This window comes from Trachinotus anak, unplaced genomic scaffold (genome assembly GCF_046630095.1).
Source record: "Trachinotus anak isolate AG129_WGS33_773 ecotype Australia unplaced genomic scaffold, CSIRO_AGI_Tana_v1 ptg000015l, whole genome shotgun sequence".
Lineage (NCBI taxonomy): Eukaryota > Metazoa > Chordata > Actinopteri > Carangiformes > Carangidae > Trachinotus > Trachinotus anak.
Window position 1 is genome coordinate 10,544,181 of NW_027273866.1, and position 18,880 is coordinate 10,563,060.

General features: G+C 41.9%; 1 protein-coding gene across 3 annotated transcripts in view; it reads left to right on the forward strand.

The window, feature by feature from the left end:
- sptb (spectrin, beta, erythrocytic) overlaps positions 1 to 18,880 on the forward strand; it is a 43,203-nt gene that overhangs the window by 10,973 nt on the left and 13,350 nt on the right. For all 3 annotated transcript variants that reach the window (XM_071498133.1, XM_071498132.1, XM_071498134.1), the window contains 20 exons: positions 5,516 to 5,667; positions 5,797 to 5,970; positions 7,428 to 7,525; positions 8,143 to 8,223; positions 8,386 to 8,501; positions 8,624 to 8,736; positions 8,828 to 9,015; positions 9,490 to 9,607; positions 10,250 to 10,408; positions 11,020 to 11,322; positions 11,404 to 11,554; positions 11,985 to 12,855; positions 12,976 to 13,113; positions 13,616 to 14,375; positions 14,664 to 14,866; positions 15,908 to 15,998; positions 16,432 to 16,578; positions 17,010 to 17,276; positions 17,749 to 17,973; positions 18,513 to 18,602. In XM_071498133.1, coding sequence (XP_071354234.1) covers positions 5,516 to 5,667; positions 5,797 to 5,970; positions 7,428 to 7,525; positions 8,143 to 8,223; positions 8,386 to 8,501; positions 8,624 to 8,736; positions 8,828 to 9,015; positions 9,490 to 9,607; positions 10,250 to 10,408; positions 11,020 to 11,322; positions 11,404 to 11,554; positions 11,985 to 12,855; positions 12,976 to 13,113; positions 13,616 to 14,375; positions 14,664 to 14,866; positions 15,908 to 15,998; positions 16,432 to 16,578; positions 17,010 to 17,276; positions 17,749 to 17,973; positions 18,513 to 18,602 — 4,445 coding nt within the window. The remainder of the gene's footprint in view (positions 1 to 5,515; positions 5,668 to 5,796; positions 5,971 to 7,427; positions 7,526 to 8,142; positions 8,224 to 8,385; positions 8,502 to 8,623; positions 8,737 to 8,827; positions 9,016 to 9,489; positions 9,608 to 10,249; positions 10,409 to 11,019; positions 11,323 to 11,403; positions 11,555 to 11,984; positions 12,856 to 12,975; positions 13,114 to 13,615; positions 14,376 to 14,663; positions 14,867 to 15,907; positions 15,999 to 16,431; positions 16,579 to 17,009; positions 17,277 to 17,748; positions 17,974 to 18,512; positions 18,603 to 18,880) is intronic.

Here is an 18,880-nt window from a genome sequence, read left to right on the forward strand (position 1 = left end):
ATCCTGTTGTGAGAGCTGGAAAAAGGCAGCAGCAAAAATGTCATAGCGGGGGCCCTTTTATTAAATGTATTGAGTAGTAATTTATTTATTTTCAGGAAGCTGTGGCTCTGCCCTAATTGTTCACTGACTTGGCCTTGAATAATTCATCGGCAAACTCCTAAAAAAGCTCGTGATGTTTTTCCCTCCAAAGCCATTTGTGGCGAGGTGGTGTTATGCTCTCGTAGGTATTTCTTTAAAATAGCAAAGCTTGTTACCTTAACTCCATATGGCCCTCACCCTTCACAAACTGCTCTAAAGAACAAAGTGTGTTTTGTTCCTGACCCTTTTTTCCTGCATGATTGAGATGGTTGTGTAAAAAAAAAAAAAAAGAAATTTCTCTGACAGTTTAACTTCTCCCTGCCTGTGTTATGAAGGTTTTAAGAGAGAGGTTTGCCGTCACTGTGGATTTTTGTTAGCTTGCACTATGCTATCCAACTCCCTGATGACCAGAGTGCATTAGTGAGAGGAGGAAAATGGAGGAGATGATGCAGGAACAGAAAGGGAAACATGCCTTTTTCTCCCCCCCTTGCTAGATTTCAAGTATCGACTGATTCTGAACACTGCAGAGACAACTGATACGTGGAGCGGCAAACTTTTTAAGCTCTCCCAAATCAGAGGGGTGTTCGGAGCCAAGTGTATTGATCCAGCAATTGCATTTCATGAAACTGTATTTACTTTTTATTTAACCGCTATTAGGGAGGTCTGGTCAAGACTGCAGAGGAATGAAGTTGGACAGAACAACAATAACAAAAAACAAAGAACAAAAACAGATGTAATAGACGGAGAACGAGAGGGAATACAGTCTGTTTTGCGTTTATTGATTGTAAGCATTCATGCAGTTTCTTATGTCTTTCTTGGACGTTGACACACTCATTATTTCTGCTGATCGCAGAAAAATACTTTTTACGCGTCTTGTCAAGTTGTTTCTTTGTGACACATTGACCTTTAACCTTTTAGCTTTCTTCAGGCTTGTCTGCACTGCACACCTTCCTCCTTCCTTTATCTTCTGTTATCATTAAGAGTTAAGAATATTAAGAATATTAAGAGTTTGTGCTTAAGCCTGTGGTACTCTTGCATCCTCTCGAAATCATCTTTAGATAAAATACTGGCCTCAGACTCAAATATAAATGAATCTGATGCTTAGCAGCTGCAGAACGTTCATCTGTCAAAGGCTCAGACATTTCATCTTAGACTGACATCCATCATAAACAAAGCTAACAGAGCCGGTGTTTGATTTACTCCTGGACGAGCCTGTAAATAAAGACATGGTATCATGGCTCTGCCGGACAGGTAGCCATGACTCAGGCATGTTAGCTGGGTGCTCTGGGACCACTGGGCCACATCCAGTAAGAGCTGACTGTGGGAAAAGACAGATCGGGCTGTATACAGGGAAAATCCATCAGCATGAATAAGTCATGGGGCATTCACTGGAGTCAAAGAATAAGTAAGTAAAAGCATGTGAAACAGAGGAATGTTTAGTAATGCTTGTACTGACATGCCGGAAGAAGAAGGAGCCTGGAAGTTTGGAAAAGGGAAGCAGCAGGGAAGTGTCAAGAAGCTGCTGCGGCGGAAAAACTGTGATGAAAAGTGAAAAATATATGGAATATATGACTCACGTATGATCTTTAATACATGCAAAAAGACAGCATGACAGCGGCACCACTAAGAACAACCAGACATTAAACATGCAGTGAAGCTCTAGTCTTTATAATATTCAAGTCTCAATTGTCTTTTCAAAAAGCTAAGCCGCCCTTAAAGCTACAGCTCTGCCATGATAGTAATGATAATCCAACAAAACGTCAATAAACATGGAAGCTCATCCTGGACAAAAGCTTAATGTGGGGCTATGTAACTACTGACACATTCAGATGAAAATTATTGAAATGCCGAATTTATAAGCAATAAAATGCAACCTTGCTTGGTGGCTAAAGTTAGCAAACTTCCGCTAGAAACCGCTGTGTGACTCATAATAGTCAGTTTGCTGACTTATGACACTTCTCGAATGAGGTTATTGTTACAGTATGTTTATATAACAGTATTTATATATATAAAATACTGTGGGATAATGTGGGAATAACTGTGTTGGGAAACACAGCAAGAAATTAGCTTTGAAATTTGATCCCTTACCTGTAACATAACTAACATAGACCTAGAAAAGACTAATTTAACATATATCTAGATATTAGGAGAATAATCCCAGGTGATACTGAATCTCACATCACAATATCAATATTATATTGATTGTATATTGACTCTACAGTATCTCTACTGGAATTTGGGGGTTAAACAGAACTTTGTGTTCAGACAAACGCTGTAGGGCTTGTTCAGTGGTGAGTGTACACAGAGCTGCTGTCATAATGAGCGTGTTGGACTACTCCTCTGGAGATGGCTCAGTGGGAAGCGTGCAGGCAACAACGTCCCTCCCTCTTCCTCCCCCTCCTTCCTAAATGCCCGGGAGCATCATTGTGCACCGTCTCCTCTCAAGGTCTCGTGATGTGAGATGATACGAGAGAGCCATGTGCACATTTCGGGGATGTGCTTTAATTCTCCTCTGACTCGCTCTCTGCTGTAAAACCCTGTGGAGGAAGCACCCCGAATACTTCAGATAGGATTTGTCACAGGACTGTCATTTAAAAAAAAAAAATCTGTTTTCTGCCCCGCTGACAGATCATGATGTGCTAAATCACCGCTGACACTCCTAATGGAGCTTTGAGTTATTTGCACGTTTAAATTGCCATTACTTTTTCATGGCGGCGTTATCCGTGTGGATGAGGCAGAGCAGTGCGTGCTGTTGTTCTGCTGAGAGAAGCAGTATGAAGCATGATTTATTTACTCTACTCTGCAGTGCCACATGTTTTACATACAATAACCCATAATTTGAGCTCTGTAGGTGCTTACTGGGTCATATTTAGCAGTAGGGGAGATACTGTAAGTAATGTATCTTGCTGTATTTTCCTGGCTGCGTCTCTGTAGGCTGAACCTGAAAGCCTGCTTCTCGCTCTCTCCATTACTTTCTGTTTGATCTGTCTTGCCCTTCATCGCCTGCCCTCTTTTTCTCTTCATCCTCTTCCCTGGTTCACCTTTGCTCCATTGTCTCTGTCTCCTCCTCTATCTCCCTCTGTTTTATTGTCTCCTTCTTAACCTTTAATCCAGTATCTTTAACTTCCCTCTACCACCGTTCCCTTCCTCTCTCTTCTTCTTCTTCTTCTTCTGTTCCTCCTCTTGGGCTCTTCCTTGCTTGTTCTCCACAGCCTCGGGGTCTGAATCATTTATTACACGAGTCATTAAGGATGCAGTCCTTTGCACTCCGTAGTTTGCAGTCATACTTGGGTTCAGGAATAAACAGGGCAGACTGTAGCAGGCAGGCCAAGGGGAAGTCACATGGTGCAAGATTGTACATGTCGACTGAGAGGAGAAGGTCTCATCACCACTGGTTGACCTGATAAACACAGAATCTGTGTGTGTGTCTGCAGGAAGTTGTGGGTGCAGTCAAGGTAACTGTAATCGACGCTTTCATCCTTGCTCCAGATTAGCATAAAATACATCACCTGGAGAGCTTTATTCAAAAGCTACATGTTGTCTATGGCTGCCAATATTGATTATTTTCATCACTGATTAATCAACAGATACATTTCAGATAAATTGTTTGGCTTCTGAAATGTCAGCATGTAGTGAAAAAGGGTCATCGCGAGGAAATTTAGAAACCAGAAAATATTCACATTATTTCTAATGATTTAAAGTGACTGGTCCATTATCAGGATTGTTGTCGATTAACTTTCTGTCAATCAGTGAATCAACAAATTGTTTCAGCTCTGATATCCACTAAAATAATAAAACAACACAGCCTGAATCAAAGTAAAGCCCATTATTAGGCAATTTATAATGTGAATATTTTCTGGTTTCTAAATTTTCTTGGACTCGTGATGACCCTTTGTCACAACATGCTGACATTTCAGAAGCCAAACAGTTTATCTGAAATGTACCTGTTGATCTCTCTAGACTCTCAACTGTAAAAATGGCCAAAAAAAAAGTTCAAAAGAAATTTGGTGCCAGTCAGGTCCTACTTATTTCTGTATGTGTATTAGCATCAACAGACACAAATATCTGCTCTATCCTCTCTGGTTAAGTGAACATTAAATAAGAGAAAGTTAAATCATGCAGGTTGGTAGGTAGGCAGGTAGATCAAGTGTGTCTACAGACAAATAAATAGAGGATCGTACATTGGGTCATGCTACCATATGGTCCCATCAAAATTGGTTTTATGTCTGCTGCTGTGTGGGAGGCACATCTGCCGTGCACAGAGATGTGGTTTGAAGTGTGAACGGGAGCCCTGTAAGATGTGTCACCATGTAGGCAGCGCTCATCCTCCCAAAAACCTCTCCAAGTCCGACGCTTGTGCTCTCAGCATCTCTCCGCCCTGTCATTCAGGCAAAATTGCAGTCGAGAAACTTTGGCATAAATACTCTACTCCTACGCTCAGCTACGCAGAGACCTGGTGTTTATTTCTCTTTTCATACGTGTGATGTTATAATGCAGCATCACTTCTCTATCTGTCTCTATCATGTGGTTCAGTGACTGATGACTCCTCCTCCTACTGCAGTGACTGAAAAGGTCAAAACTGAGGGTTTCAAAGACATTTTTAGCATTTTAACTGGGAGACTGTGTCACTGGGGTTTTATTGATTGACACACTGCTGTAGTTACCATAAGAGAGACGCACTGCACAAATATACAACAGGGATAATTGGTCCAAGTCTCTTAGTGTGGCCTCATTTTAATGCACAGTATCTTCATTTGACACCAGAGTGACCCTTAGACCAGAGCCCCTCTTTGAAGTAAGTGAATAGTTCTGCTTTAAGAAAATATAACCTGCTTCTCATATTTCTTCAGAGTGTGACCTAATATTTTGTGTATATAATATAATGTAATATAATATTATGTGATGTAGTGTAGCGTTCAGCGTGGACCTGCTGTGGCAGGAAGCTGTGGACACGGTTAGAGTCTCTGTTCATTCACAGAGTGAACAAAGTCCTGAAGCTCAGCTGCAGCTTCTGAGCAAGCAGCAGCTAAGAATTCTGGGGGTCTTTAGGTAGGGGCCTTTTCCTCGGGGGCCAATTGTCTCATATCAGTCCATGGTAATGGAAATCATGTTTCTTGGAGGCAGAGCTGATGTGAAGGTAGATATAATATTAGTGGGCATCTTAGATTAAATTAGTGGAACCAAACAATCATTTCTGAGTGGATGTTTAGTTTAGCACTGAGGATTAATTTAACCAGTAAGATCTCTGCGTCTCCGGAGCAGATTTCCACAGATATATTTTAACTCAAGTCCAGTTCCTCCATCAGTCTCCCAGGCCTCCACTCATTTGGAGTACCCTTGTACAAGACAGTAAATCCCTACCAGCTCCAGTGGTGCTGCTCTGTAGCTGTGAAGATTTTTTATTATTCATGTAGCTCATGTTCTTTCTTAACTTCAGATGAGCGTGAGGCGGTTCAGAAGAAGACCTTCACTAAATGGGTCAACTCGATCCTGTCCCGGGTCGGCTGTCGCATCTCTGACCTCTACCTGGACCTTCGGGACGGACGCATGCTCATTAAACTGCTGGAGGTGCTGTCCGGTGAACGACTGGTAAAAGACTCTTCTGTTATCCCCTACATTACTTCTTTGTTTTATTCCTAACCCTCGTGGGGTCACTCTGCTCTTTATAATTTTCTCTTTTCTATCTTTTACCTGTTTTTTTTCCCACCCTGTCTGTAGCCGAAACCCACTAAAGGCCGGATGCGTATCCACTGTTTGGAGAATGTGGACAAGGCTCTGCAGTTCCTCAAAGAACAGAGGGTCCACCTGGAGAACATGGGGTCCCACGACATTGTCGATGGCAACCATCGTCTCATCCTCGGCCTTATCTGGACCATCATCCTACGCTTCCAGGTAAACTTGGGACCCTGGATACACTGAAAGCACCACATTTATCTTTGCATTGTATTCAGCTTCTATTCCCTTTCAACTTTTTACATCAGGATTCTGGCATCAAAGCTTGAAGATGTTACACTTTGCAATACAATCCTTCAACTATGTCCCTCATCATAATAAGATCAATATAAGATAGCACTTTATTATTTTTTACCACAACAAGAAACAGTCTAAAGAGGTAGAAACAGCTTGAGAACAACTTATAAATACAACAAAATGCAGTAAATGACAATCTATAAGGGATATAATTAGGACGTATACACGATATGATTTGTACATTGTGTAGGAAGCTGCGCAAATATACACTCAGTTGCCAGTTCATTAGGAACACCCAGGTAAAACGAATCTATGCAATCAAATACAACAGTCCTGTAATAAATCCTCCTCCTTGAAGGTTACAATGATCAGTTTTTGTTGACCCTCCTCTTAGTTTACTATGACTGTGCTGACATTGAGTTAAGAGCACAGTTGCATGAATAAAATCACAGTATGGGCTCTGCTTCACATGCATTATTATCTTAATTACATTATAATCACATTTTTTATTTGCATTTAAATGCGACCATAATGGACAACCTGCTGTGTTTCATTAGACAAGTCCCTGTTTGTTAATTGTTTATAGTCACTTGGGCCTGTACACATGTAGCACAGAACTGTCGCACTGTCAACTGGCACCTTTTGGGATGTTTTTTTTTTTTTTCTTTTTCCTCGAATGAGATGCCTTCAGGTTCCAGCCATTATTATCTGCTGTTAGCAGCACATCCACAACATCAGAACATGTCTGTTTGACTCTTTTATCTTCTTGGAGGGGGCAGATATTTATTTTTAATTTGACAGCAACAATGTTATTTTTAGACACGTTAGTTCAAACAATATGGCCTGCTGCATTATTCAGACTTGGGGGAAAAAAAAAAAACAGGAAAGAAAGAGTTTACTTGGTCCTGTCTGTAGCTTTTCAGTCTGCATAAACCAAGGAGAACTGGCTAAATTTAGCCCTCTCTCAGGACCTGTCTCTCAGATCACATCACTGCTCTAATTACTGGCCCGCTGTGTGGGAAAATAAGAACTTCAATAATTACTACCCCTCTTCCTATCAATTGGACTTTGGTTTCAGATTAGTGAGATTCCAACCAGCTAATAACATTGATGATTTATCACTTGAGACTAGTTTTGTTTGACACAAATACAAACCTCCTTGCTTTACTTCAAGAGATAATAAATGATGTATTTCAAACGGATATCTGTGCCTCGTTGCCAACATGTTCCCCACTGGTGCATCCTATTAGAGACATGTTTTTATCAGTTAGGTTTTTGTTCTCAGCTGCGACTTGTTCTCGTTTGATTTCAAACCTCACAACCATTAGTTAAGCTTCATTATTTACCATCCAGCTGTGCTCGTTGTTCTTCTTCATCAGATCCAGGACATTATTGTGGAAACAGGCCAGGCAGACCAGAAGGAGACACGCTCAGCCAAGGACGCTCTTCTTCTGTGGTGTCAGATGAAAACTGCAGGGTAAGTGGGATGTGTGACCTTTAGCATAACCAAGCTGTTGTAAATATCCTCTGGGAAATAGTATGAGAATGTGAATCCAGGCTTTTTCATAGCTATATATAATATATATAAGTAAAAAAAAGTCTTTATAGTGCTGCAATTCAAAACTTTCTTTTTTTACTAATTTCGCTTGTCATGTAAAGCATCTTTAACTATCTTGAGAAGAAAATATATTATTAGTATTGTTATTATCATGTTTATAGTTAAATAAGGGTCACCTTGTTTTCAGTTTCATTTAATTCTGTTTCAATAAAACATTTCCATTGTGCAAATTGAAAATTACTAGTACTCAGATCTTTAAAAGTAGAAGTAGTTTGTATTATTAATTTCAATCTGCAAAGTAACTGGTAACTAAAGTTATCAAATGAATGTAGCGGAGTAAAAAGTGCAATGTTTGCCTCTGAAGTGTGGTGGAGTAGAAAACCCTTCGTCAGCTTGGGGCTGAAGCTCCAGCAGTAAGTGGTGCATTATGGCATGTTGAGGAGCAGAACAAACTCCGGACATTGATTTAAAGCAGGAGCTCCTCAGCTATGTCCCTTATGCTCAGTGAGTGACCTCCCCTGGCTGCTGTCTTGCAGGTATCCCAATGTCAACATCACAAACTTCACCACCAGCTGGAAAGATGGCATGGCCTTCAACGCTCTCATACACAAACACCGGTAAGGGGAGATGAATGACCAAATCCACTCTCACCAGCTCTGAAATGTAAACACACAGGAAACCCATCTGCTCAGTCTCTCTCCTCCTCGTTCTCCTTCATCTCTTTCACTGCCTCATTGTCTCATTTTTCCACTTTTGCTTTCTCCATATTTCTCTCCCAGGCCAGATCTGGTGGACTACAACAGTCTAAAGAGGTCGAACCCAACCCACAACCTCCAGAACGCCTTCGGTGTGGCAGAGCAGAAGCTTGGCGTGACCAAACTGTTAGACCCAGAAGGCAAGTGACCGACGGAGGCTGTGTCTTCATGTGGAAATAAATGTTTATGAGCTTTAAGCCTAGTGGAAAAGTGATGTCTCTGGCTTGGCTGTGACTGACTCGTCTTCCGTTTTGTTTTGTAGATGTGTTCACAGAGAACCCAGATGAGAAGTCCATCATCACGTACGTCGTGGCATTTTACCACTACTTCTCGAAGATGAAGCAGCTCGCTGTCGAGGGCAAAAGAGTTGGAAAGGTGAGATGGAAACATGACGCACGCTCATCGATGTGATGTGAGTTTTGTTGAGCCTGTTTTTCCTGATTGTTCTCTGACATCCTTCTTCAAGGTTCTGGATCACGCCATCGAGACAGAGAAGATGATTGATAAGTACGAGACGCTGGCGTCAGACCTGCTGACGTGGATCGAGCAGACCATCATCGTGCTGAACAACCGAAAACTTGCCAACTCTCTGACTGGAGTCCAGCAGCAGCTTCAGGCCTTCAACACCTACCGCACTGTAGAGAAGCCGCCCAAGTGAGTCAAGCCAGGACAACTCTCCACTGCATTGCTCTGATTCTAATCTAACCTATTCTCTTAGTCCTGTATCTTTAAACCTTAAAATCATATAGAAAACATTTAGTTATTCATATTTGCCTAAATTAATAAAAAAAACAGAAACACAGGAAACAAAGCAAAAAAACTGCAGAATTTTTCAATATATCCTCTTTAAGGTTTCCTAGTTTTCCTTAAATTACATATAACCCTCGAATGAATGAATGAATGAATGAATGAATGATAGATACAGAAGGAGCATTCCCTACCTGCCATATACACTGGCTGCTGTTAAAGTTATTGTGAACAAAATATAGTATTAGTAAGAGCTGTAAGTAATGTGGTGGATGTGTTTGGGTCAAACCAGTCACTGCTTTCATTTTCAGTAAATTATTGAATACTCACATTTAATTCAATATTTTTGTCATTATCTTGTGGTACTTTTTTTTCTTTCAGGTTCCAGGAGAAGGGTAACCTCGAGGTGCTGCTGTTCACCATCCAGAGTCGTATGAGGGCCAACAACCAGAGGGTCTACACACCTAAAGAGGGAGCCCTGGTCGCAGATATCAACCGGGTGAGACGCCAGAGCAGCACACAGAAACAGACCGTCTCTGCGAAAGTCTGTGGTTTGAAGCTCAGACATGCAGCACGGCTCAGTTAGATGGACAGAATTAATTCATTTAGCAGAGAACAATCCTGAGGCAACAATTACACCACAAATTAACTGAACTATGCAGGTAATACTAAAGAATACTTTACTAAACTGTACAGTAAAAGCCATCCTTTGAAGAGAATAAAGGTCTGACAGAACTGCAGGTACACAAAAATGAAAACGTGTCAAAGGACAGAACATAACACCACCATGTTGATAGAACAGTAATTCTTACTGAGACAGCCCCAAATTAGGGCTATATTCACAGTTACTATAAGTAGAGCTGAAACAATTAGTCCAGTAATGGATTAGTACATCACTGAAAATTAATAAATAATAATTTTGATATCATGCAAAAATCTCCACCATCTTTCTTCAGATGTGAGAATTTGCTGACTAATTAAGATAAATGAATAATCAAGTCAATAGAAAATAATGGTTAGGTACAATCTGACTTGTAGGGTTCTTCAGACAGGATGATGCTATTGCTGTTGATTTTATGATGAATAACTGCGACAAAAAGTGCAAATCCTAATGATCCATCTCATCATCACCTGTGTGCAGGCCTGGGAGCGCCTGGAGAGGGCGGAGCACGAGCGGGAGCGCGTCCTGAGAGATGAGCTGATCAGACAGGAGAAGCTGGAACAGATGGCGAGGAGATTCGACAGGAAGGCTGCCATGAGGGAGACCTGGCTCCTGGAGAACCAGAGACTAGTGGCCCAGGTAAACCAACAACACATTTTTATAACACATGTTTGTCCAGAGGTCTCTCTTGAAAAGGAGCTTAATCTCAGTGAGACTGCCTAATTCAATAAAATTAACATGCATAAAACATGCATAACTATTGATTCTTGTAGTGTTAATTAATTGGCAGGATGACAGGAGGTAAACAGCAGGAACAGATTGCCTTGAAAAGATGGAGAGATGACACCCAAAGTAAAAACAGCAACTTTTTGAAAACAAAAAGTTAGTTAGAAGAAGGAAGCAGAAGTTTAAACAGTGTACTCATAACGGACGGTTATATTACAGGATTATTATGAGCAATAGATTTATGTGTAAGCAGTATTTTAATGTTGTAGTTGGGCCTGGTAGAGCTTTCATGTTATATAAGAGGATTACAGTCTTCTTATATAATAAATATAAAATAAATAAAGCCAAGTCTTTATCTGCAGAGTAAGTAACTCTCAAATAAATGTAGAGAAGTAAAAAGTGCAATGTTTGCCTCTTAAATACACTGGAGTAGAAGTGTAGTGTGGCAGAAAATAGAAATATTGAAGTAAAGTACTAGGGTTTCAAAGCTGTACTTGAACTACTCTCTGCTCTCTCCTCCTCAGGATAACTTTGGTTACGATCTGCCGGCCGTGGAGGCAGCCAAGAAGAAGCACGATGCCATCGAGACAGACATCGCGGCGTACGAGGAACGTGTTCAGGCCTTGGTGGATATCTCAAAGGAGCTGGAGTCGGAGCGTTACCATGACGCCAAACGGATTGACGCACGGAAAGACAACATCCTGCGTCTGTGGGACTACCTGCAGGAGCTGTTGAAGGCTCGCAGGGGGCGCCTGGATAAGAACCTGACCCTGCAGAGGATCTTCCAGGAGATGCTGCACATCATCAGCTGGATGGATGACATGAAGGTACAGAACAGGAGGCAAAATTCATAAACTAATACCATACATTACCCAGAGTCTAAACCAATCATACTGATTGATCCGCAGGCTCGGCTGCTGTCTCCAGACTTTGGGAAACACTTGCTGGAAGTTGAGGACTTGTTACAGAAACACGCCCTGGTAGAGAACGACATTGCTCTGCAGACAGAGAGGGTACACAGCGCCAGTGCTGCTGCTCTCAAGTTCGCAAATGGAGATAGTAAGTGCAGTAGCTCATCTTGCCCTTTAGCAAAACTATTTATCATATATGTGCTGGTTTTATTAGGGTTGACAAAACTAAATGGAGCACAGAGGTAGCAAAAGTACCACATATTTTTTGATCTACTGCATGGGAGAGGTTTGGCTTTTGTTAGAGGAAAGGTTGACATTGAAACATTTAATACATACAGACACAGGCAAACATTTGTTACATGTACTATCATGAAATAATGGTAGTTTTTTTTCCCTTGCATATTTGAATTAGTGTTCTGATAATCTGTCATTATAACCAGTAGATGCCCTGCTCTCCTCCCAGTTTACACTGACAAACACTACAGCATCCCAGAACCCAGAGAAGATGTAAGCAAGTAGAGAAAAGTGAATTATATAAACAGGATGTAACGGATCTGTTGTCCCCCCCACCCCCCCAGGCTATAAGCCATGTGATCCCCAGGTGATCCGGGATAGGGTGCAGCACCTGGAACTGTGCTACCAGGAGCTTTGTGCCCTGGCGGCCCAGCGAAGGGCTCGCTTGGAGCAGTCCCGCCGCTTCTGGAACTTCCTGTGGGAGGTGACGGAGCTGGAGAGTTGGATTAGAGAGAAGGAGCACATTTTCTCCTCCCTGGATTATGGCAAGGACCTGACGAGCGTGCTGGTGCTTCAGAGCAAACACAGCGCCTTCGAGGACGAGCTCGGAGCTCGGCGCACCAACCTCGAACAGGTCTGTGCTGAGGGAGAAAAGATGATCCAGGCCAAGCACTTTGGCTCCCCGAAGGTTCAAGAATGCATGGACAACATCAGGATGCAATGGCAGCAGCTGGAAGAGCTGGCAGCATTTCGGAAACAGAACCTGCAGGACACTCAGAGGTTCTTCCAGTTTCAGGGAGATGCTGACGAACTTAAGGCCTGGCTGCTGGACGCCAAGAGGCAGATGAGCAACGAAGATGTAGGTCACGACGAGTACACCACGCAGCGGCTACTCAAGAAGCTCAATGATCTGAGGAATGAAGCAATCAAGAACGGCGCCACCATCGATGCGCTATCGAAACAGGCCAATGCGCTGCCAGAGGAGTTACAGACCACCCCTGATATCCAGAGACGTCTGAAAGACATCAAGGACCTGTACATGGAGCTCATGTCTCTGGCTGACCTGAGACAGAAGAAGCTCGACGACACTATGGCGCTGTACACCATCTTCAGCGAGACGGATGCCTGTGAGCTCTGGATGGGCCAGAAGGAGACGTGGTTGGTGGACTTAGAGGTGCCGGAGAAGCTGGAGGATCTGGAAGTAGTACAGAACAGGTGCACAGAAGAAATTATATTATTATTCACTCCTGAATTATTTAGTTTTTTATACATGTCTACATTTAATATTGTTAGTCACAAAAATCTGGTTTAGTAAGAACATTTTCTTTGTTACAGATTGAGCATTCTGGCTCAGGATATGGCAAATGTTCAGTCAAGGGTTGATGACGTCAACAAAGCTGTGAAACAGCTCGAGGACAGCAGACACCCTCGCACCAAAGAGGTCAAGGAATGTCAAGCACGACTGAATAAGAGGTGATTTAAATGCATTATCTCTAGACTACACGTCTTACATTTTAGTCAGGAAAAAAGTGTTGTTATACTTTATTTTACAAGTCTGAAATTTCTGAATAATTTTCTAATAATTTCACAGACGTTTCCTTGAAGGCATTCTGTGATGAAGAACTAATCATAGGTAGAATAGAAACAGTTTTGAGTTGCTATGCTCCTATTTAATTCTGATCAATTCCTAACAAGCTGGAGTCTTTTAGTGAGTGAACAACAGGTCAGCTTTACAAACAGAAATGAGAAATTTGTCCACAGGGAACTATACAATTATACATATATGTAGAATTAAGTTTCTAATAAAAATTGAGCTATACATTGATGTTTTATTGGTTTTATATGGAGCAGTTGTTTCAAGGAAATTACCATTTTCCCTATATTACATGTGGTATGTTTTTTCCCACAGAGCATAAAGAACATTCCCTAAGATGACATGAAAGTGATTAACATGCAATAAATGATTCTTCTTCAGGTGGGAGGCCTTCAAGGCCATGGTGGAGGACAAGAAGAGGAAAGTGGACTCTGCTGTTAGTCTGCAGAACTACGGGCTGGAGTGTGACGAGACAGAGGCCTGGATCAAAGACAAGACACGGGTGATCGAGTCCACACAGGACTTGGGCAACGACCTGGCAGCCGTCATGACCATCCAGAGGAAACTGTTTGGCATCGAGAGGGATTTAGCCGCCATCGATACCAAGCTCACCTTCCTGAGGAAAGAAGCCGACCAGCTGGCTAAGGATCATCCGGAGAACGCAGCCGACATCTTGGCCCGCAGAGGAGAACTGGATGCGGCCTGGGACACGCTGAGAAAGACCTTGAAAGACAGGGAGGACTCTTTGGGTGAGGTCAGCAAGTTGCAGACCTTCCTCCAAGACATGGATGACTTCCAGTCTTGGCTTTTCAAGGCCCAGAAGGCTGTGGCTTCGGAGGAAATGCCCGCCACGCTGCCAGAGGCCGAGGAGCAGCTCAGCCTTCACGATGCCTTGTGTGAAGACATAAACAACCACGAGGAGGACTATCACCGCGTGAGGGACACCGGCGCTCAGGTCACGCAGGGTCAGGAGGACGATCCCCAGTATCAGCAGCTGGAGCAGAGGCTGAAGGGCATGGACCGCGGTTGGGTTGAACTGCAGAAGATTTGGGACAGTCGCAAGAACTTCCTGGACCAGGGTCTGGGCTTCCAACAGTTCATGAGGGATTGCAAGGCTGTAGAGGCCATCCTCAATAACCAGGTACTGTCCTGTATTTAGAGGAAATTATGTACTGTATGTTAATAATAACTGTCTTTTAATAGAAGAGTTATCAGTTAGCACAGAGTTAGCTTGTTAATGATGGGTTAGTGATGCTACAGGTTTTAAAAGAATGTGGAATAGAAGAATGCAGCGTAGTCAGTTCCCACTCTGCATGTTTGTCATATAACGTAGTCAGCAGGCTGTGTGGTTCAAGGCTGTTTGTCTTTTTCTTTCTTAGTCTTTGTTAATTTTTTTTTTCCTGTCATGTTGCTGGCTGCTCTGCTGCAGGAGTACACCTTAGCCCACATAGACAAGCCTGACACCTTGGCAGGGGCAGAGAAAGCTTTGAAGAAGCACGAGGACTTTGTGAGCACCATGGAGGCCAACGAGGACAAGATTGACGGCGCAGTGCACGGCGGACAGCGGCTGGTGGACAGTAACAACCTGTACTCTGGGAAAGTTCAGGAGAAAATGGACTCCATCCAAGACAGGTCAGTCGTTCTGGTATTTGGTCAATGGGACTTCAGGTGTGATCTTGATGTTGTACCACTTTGGCACAGTCTTTGACATAATTTTAACCTTATTCGACATTGATCATGAACAGATCTTCACTTAGATGCATCTTTTTTTTTTGTCACAGTCACCATCATTTTTCAAATTAAGATCCAGGGCCAGAATTGATCAAACTTAAAATATACAAATTACATTACATACAGTTACATCAACCAATCAATCTTTATTTGTTTAGCACCTTTCATACAGGTTAGTGCAGGGACTGAGAGTCAAACAGTACAAATGTAAACAGAAAAACTATTTGAGATAAAATGAATAATAAAACCATTAAAATATACTTTTAAAAAATAGATAAAAGAAAAAAATAGTTAAGAGGGAATAAAACATGTTAAACATGAATAGAATATAAAAAATGATGAAATAAAACAAAATTTCTACTTTTAAGAGGTAGGCTTTATATTTTACTTTTACAGATATCAGTGCCTTAAGCTGCTCTCAGTCATCTACTATCTACTCATAACCAACTTATGACACCCGGACCATTATATTTATCATCAGTTAAAGTTGAAACTTCACTTTCAGCAGTTTGATAAATACTATACAGGCTCTGTTCTTATGTAGAAAAATAAATCTTGTCATTGTAAGTCATTTTTCACCGTCTCTCCAGTGGAACAACTTTCTTATCACAGCAACATTAGTGTCAAGAAGAGGCAGTAGAGAAGGCACAGGAGCTTTTCCCATTAACTCCCACAATTCACTTGGTAGACAGGCGCCCGCAATAATGGATATTGATCTTGAAGTGAGAGCGATTGGTCGTGGAGCAGCAGAGAAACTGATGACTGTTTTGGGTTAGTGTGTCAGGTATTTTTCTGTGGTGGAGGAGTTTGTGTGGATTCACTCACTGCACCTTGTTTGTCTGAATTATGTCATTGAGGGAGTTGTTGGAGGAAAAGAAAGATATGTTCAGTCTGCAGTTGTATTCTTAATGTGTTTCCTTGGTTTTTGCATTTGACCTTCAGGCACGACAAGAATAAAAGAAGAGCCCAGGAGGTGTCCGAAAAGCTCAGAGATAACCGCGACCTGCAGCACTTCCTGCAAAACACTCAGGATGTGAGTTCACTGTCAGTTTACTGTACATGCAATCGCTGGGTAACATCAATTAATTATTAGCTTAAGTATTCCTTCATTAAGACTTGACACCACAGTGTTTTTTCCCTTTTTATCTCGTGATCATTGTAGTCAATTTGCCAAATTTTGTTTAATACACCACAGCAGTGCTGGACTAAATTTGTATCTTCCCTATTTGGGATAGGGGTCCCATTTGGCTAATTACTAAATGCTCTGCTTTCAAAAGATAAAGAAGTAAATCCTGCATGCATAAAGTCACCTCTGCCAAACTTAAAATATCAATGTTTAGATGACTTTCCAAAGTTTAGTAGATATTCTTGCATGCATCCTAGCTGTTCAGTTTTCCACCCTGGAGATCAGGATTTGAATCTGATTTGCTAATTGCTAATATTCACTCTTACTCTCTCTGCTCCAGCTGACCGTGTGGATCAATGAGAAGATGCTGACGGCTCAGGACACGTCGTACGATGAGGCCAGGAACCTCCACAGCAAATGGCTAAAACATCAGGCCTTCATGGCTGAGCTGGCCTCCAACAAGGACTGGCTCAACAAAGTAGACCAGGTCTGTAAGGACTGCGCAGTTTTGAACCTATACTAAACTATTATGATGTCCCCAGAGCTACCCTTTGTCTTTATAATGGCTTCTAACAGCATAATGCTTGTTGTTTACCTACACAATACATACTGTTGCTACTATGTTAGGTGTTTAGCAGTAAGTATTACTTAAAGGGACAATTCAACCAAAATAACAAAAAAAAAAAAAAAAAAGTAACAATAACAATACAAAGATTTAAAGAGTGGCCTGTGGTGGCTGTACTAAAAGGCTAGTACACAACAAAGAATAATAATTGGAGTAAAAATTGTAAAATGTGTTATATTGTATATGTGTTATTTTTCGTTCATCAATTATAAAATTGGGTGAAAAGCCGTTATTATTTGTTGCCCCTAATACAACAACATCTCCATCTTCTCTGTGTGTGTTTGGGAAAACAGGAGGGTCAGGAGCTCATAGAGTCCAAGCCTGAGTTTGAACCCATTGTGAAGGAGCGCCTGGCCAAGCTCCACGAGCTGTGGGACAAACTGGAGTCCACCACCCAGGAGAAGGCCCGGCTGCTGTTTGATGCCAACCGCTCCGAGCTTTTCGACCAGAGCCTGGCTGACATGAAGAAGTGGCTTGGCGAGCTGCAGCAGCAGCTACAGGGCGGAGACGAGGATATTAAAGACCTGACTAACGCCAACATCCTGCTCAAGAAGCATCAGGTCTGTGTCTCTGTGGCATTATACTGGATAAACCTTTGATTTGAATGCTTTCCTTGACTGCAGTTCCCCTTGGTGTGTACAGGTCTTAAATCACATTTAGTTAAATCTCATCATGGGAGTGAATACATTATAGTTCTAGTACGAGCGTATGTGATTTCTTAGGATTAACTCTGAGTGAGCGAGCATCTGTATTTATATTCACTGTTTGCACCTGAACACACCAAAAATCTTACATCTAAATCTTAATGTGAAAGAAAAAGGAGAACAACAAAAGTTTGATTAAATTATGTTACAGTCAGTATTGCATGGGTAAAACTCTGAAAACAGCTAAACTCTGTTTCACACATAAAAAGGCGAAATACTGACTGACGAACTAACTAACTAACTTTTGGTAGATATACCCTTGACTATATATTGATTAGGCTTTCTGAAAGGCTATTCATCTTTTTCTCTAACCATATCTCCCCGCCAGATGACAGAGAACCAGGTGCGTGACCGGGGAAGGGAGCTGGAGGAGCTCCAGGAGGCCGTCAGGAAGCACGGCGGAGGCAGAGAGGACCAGCCGGAGCTGGAGGCCGAGCAACAAGCCCTGCAGAGGGACTTCCAGCAGCTCCTCACACCACTGGCCGAGCGCAAGGGCAAGCTAGAGGCCGTCAAGGCTGTCCATCAGTTCTACAGAGACCTGGCCGATGAGCTTGTAAGCATGGATCCAATTTCAGGGCAAAATGAAAGTGTGGAAAGTCCCAGCTCTCACAAATGATTGATAGCACAAAATTAGAATAAAGAGAGTTGGATTTTAAAGGAGCTGGATTTTGTTTGCCTTGCTATTGAAGCCTGAAGCCCAACAAAATGATAACTTATTAATTTGGAAATGAAGTTTTCAATTACAGTATGTACACTCAGTATGCAAGATAGTAAGACCACCAGCTCTCTCCATGAAATTGACTCTCCAGGTGAATCTGGGTAAAAGCTTTAATCCCTAATTGGGTTTCACTGCCTAAATCTATTTTAGTCAGGTGGAGGAGATAGCTTAAAGAAGAATTTTTACTGTTTGGGTTGTTGGAGACATTTTGTAAAGGGCTAAAAATTCAGTATAATTGAGATGGTCCTAACTGGTGTACATCAAAGATCTGTAAGGCTGTTTTCTGAAAAATACCAGTGTCTGTATTTTTCTCTCTGCATCGTTATGGTTTTCTTTTTCTTCTCTATCTTTTTCTTCTTCTCTCTCTCTCTCAGCTCTGGATAGAGGAGAGGATGCCCCTGGCAATGTCAGAGGAGCATGGACACAATCTTCAGACTGTGCAAATGCTGCTGAAGAAGAACCAGGTTTGGATTTCTCTGTAGAACAGAAAGAAAGTTGTGGTTGGCTGTAAATCATCACTTTTAGTGCTGCATTCCATATGTTTTCTTGATAAATGGATTCATTTTTAGGCCCATAAAATGTCAGAAAGTAGTGGAAAAATTTAAATTTACGACTTCCTGAGGCTCAGGGTGGTATCTTCAAATTGGCTTTTTTTGTTCTATAAACACCCAAAACCCCAAAAAGCTTCCGTTTACAATGATATATGAGAGTGAAAAGAAGCAAATGCATATGACAAAATCTC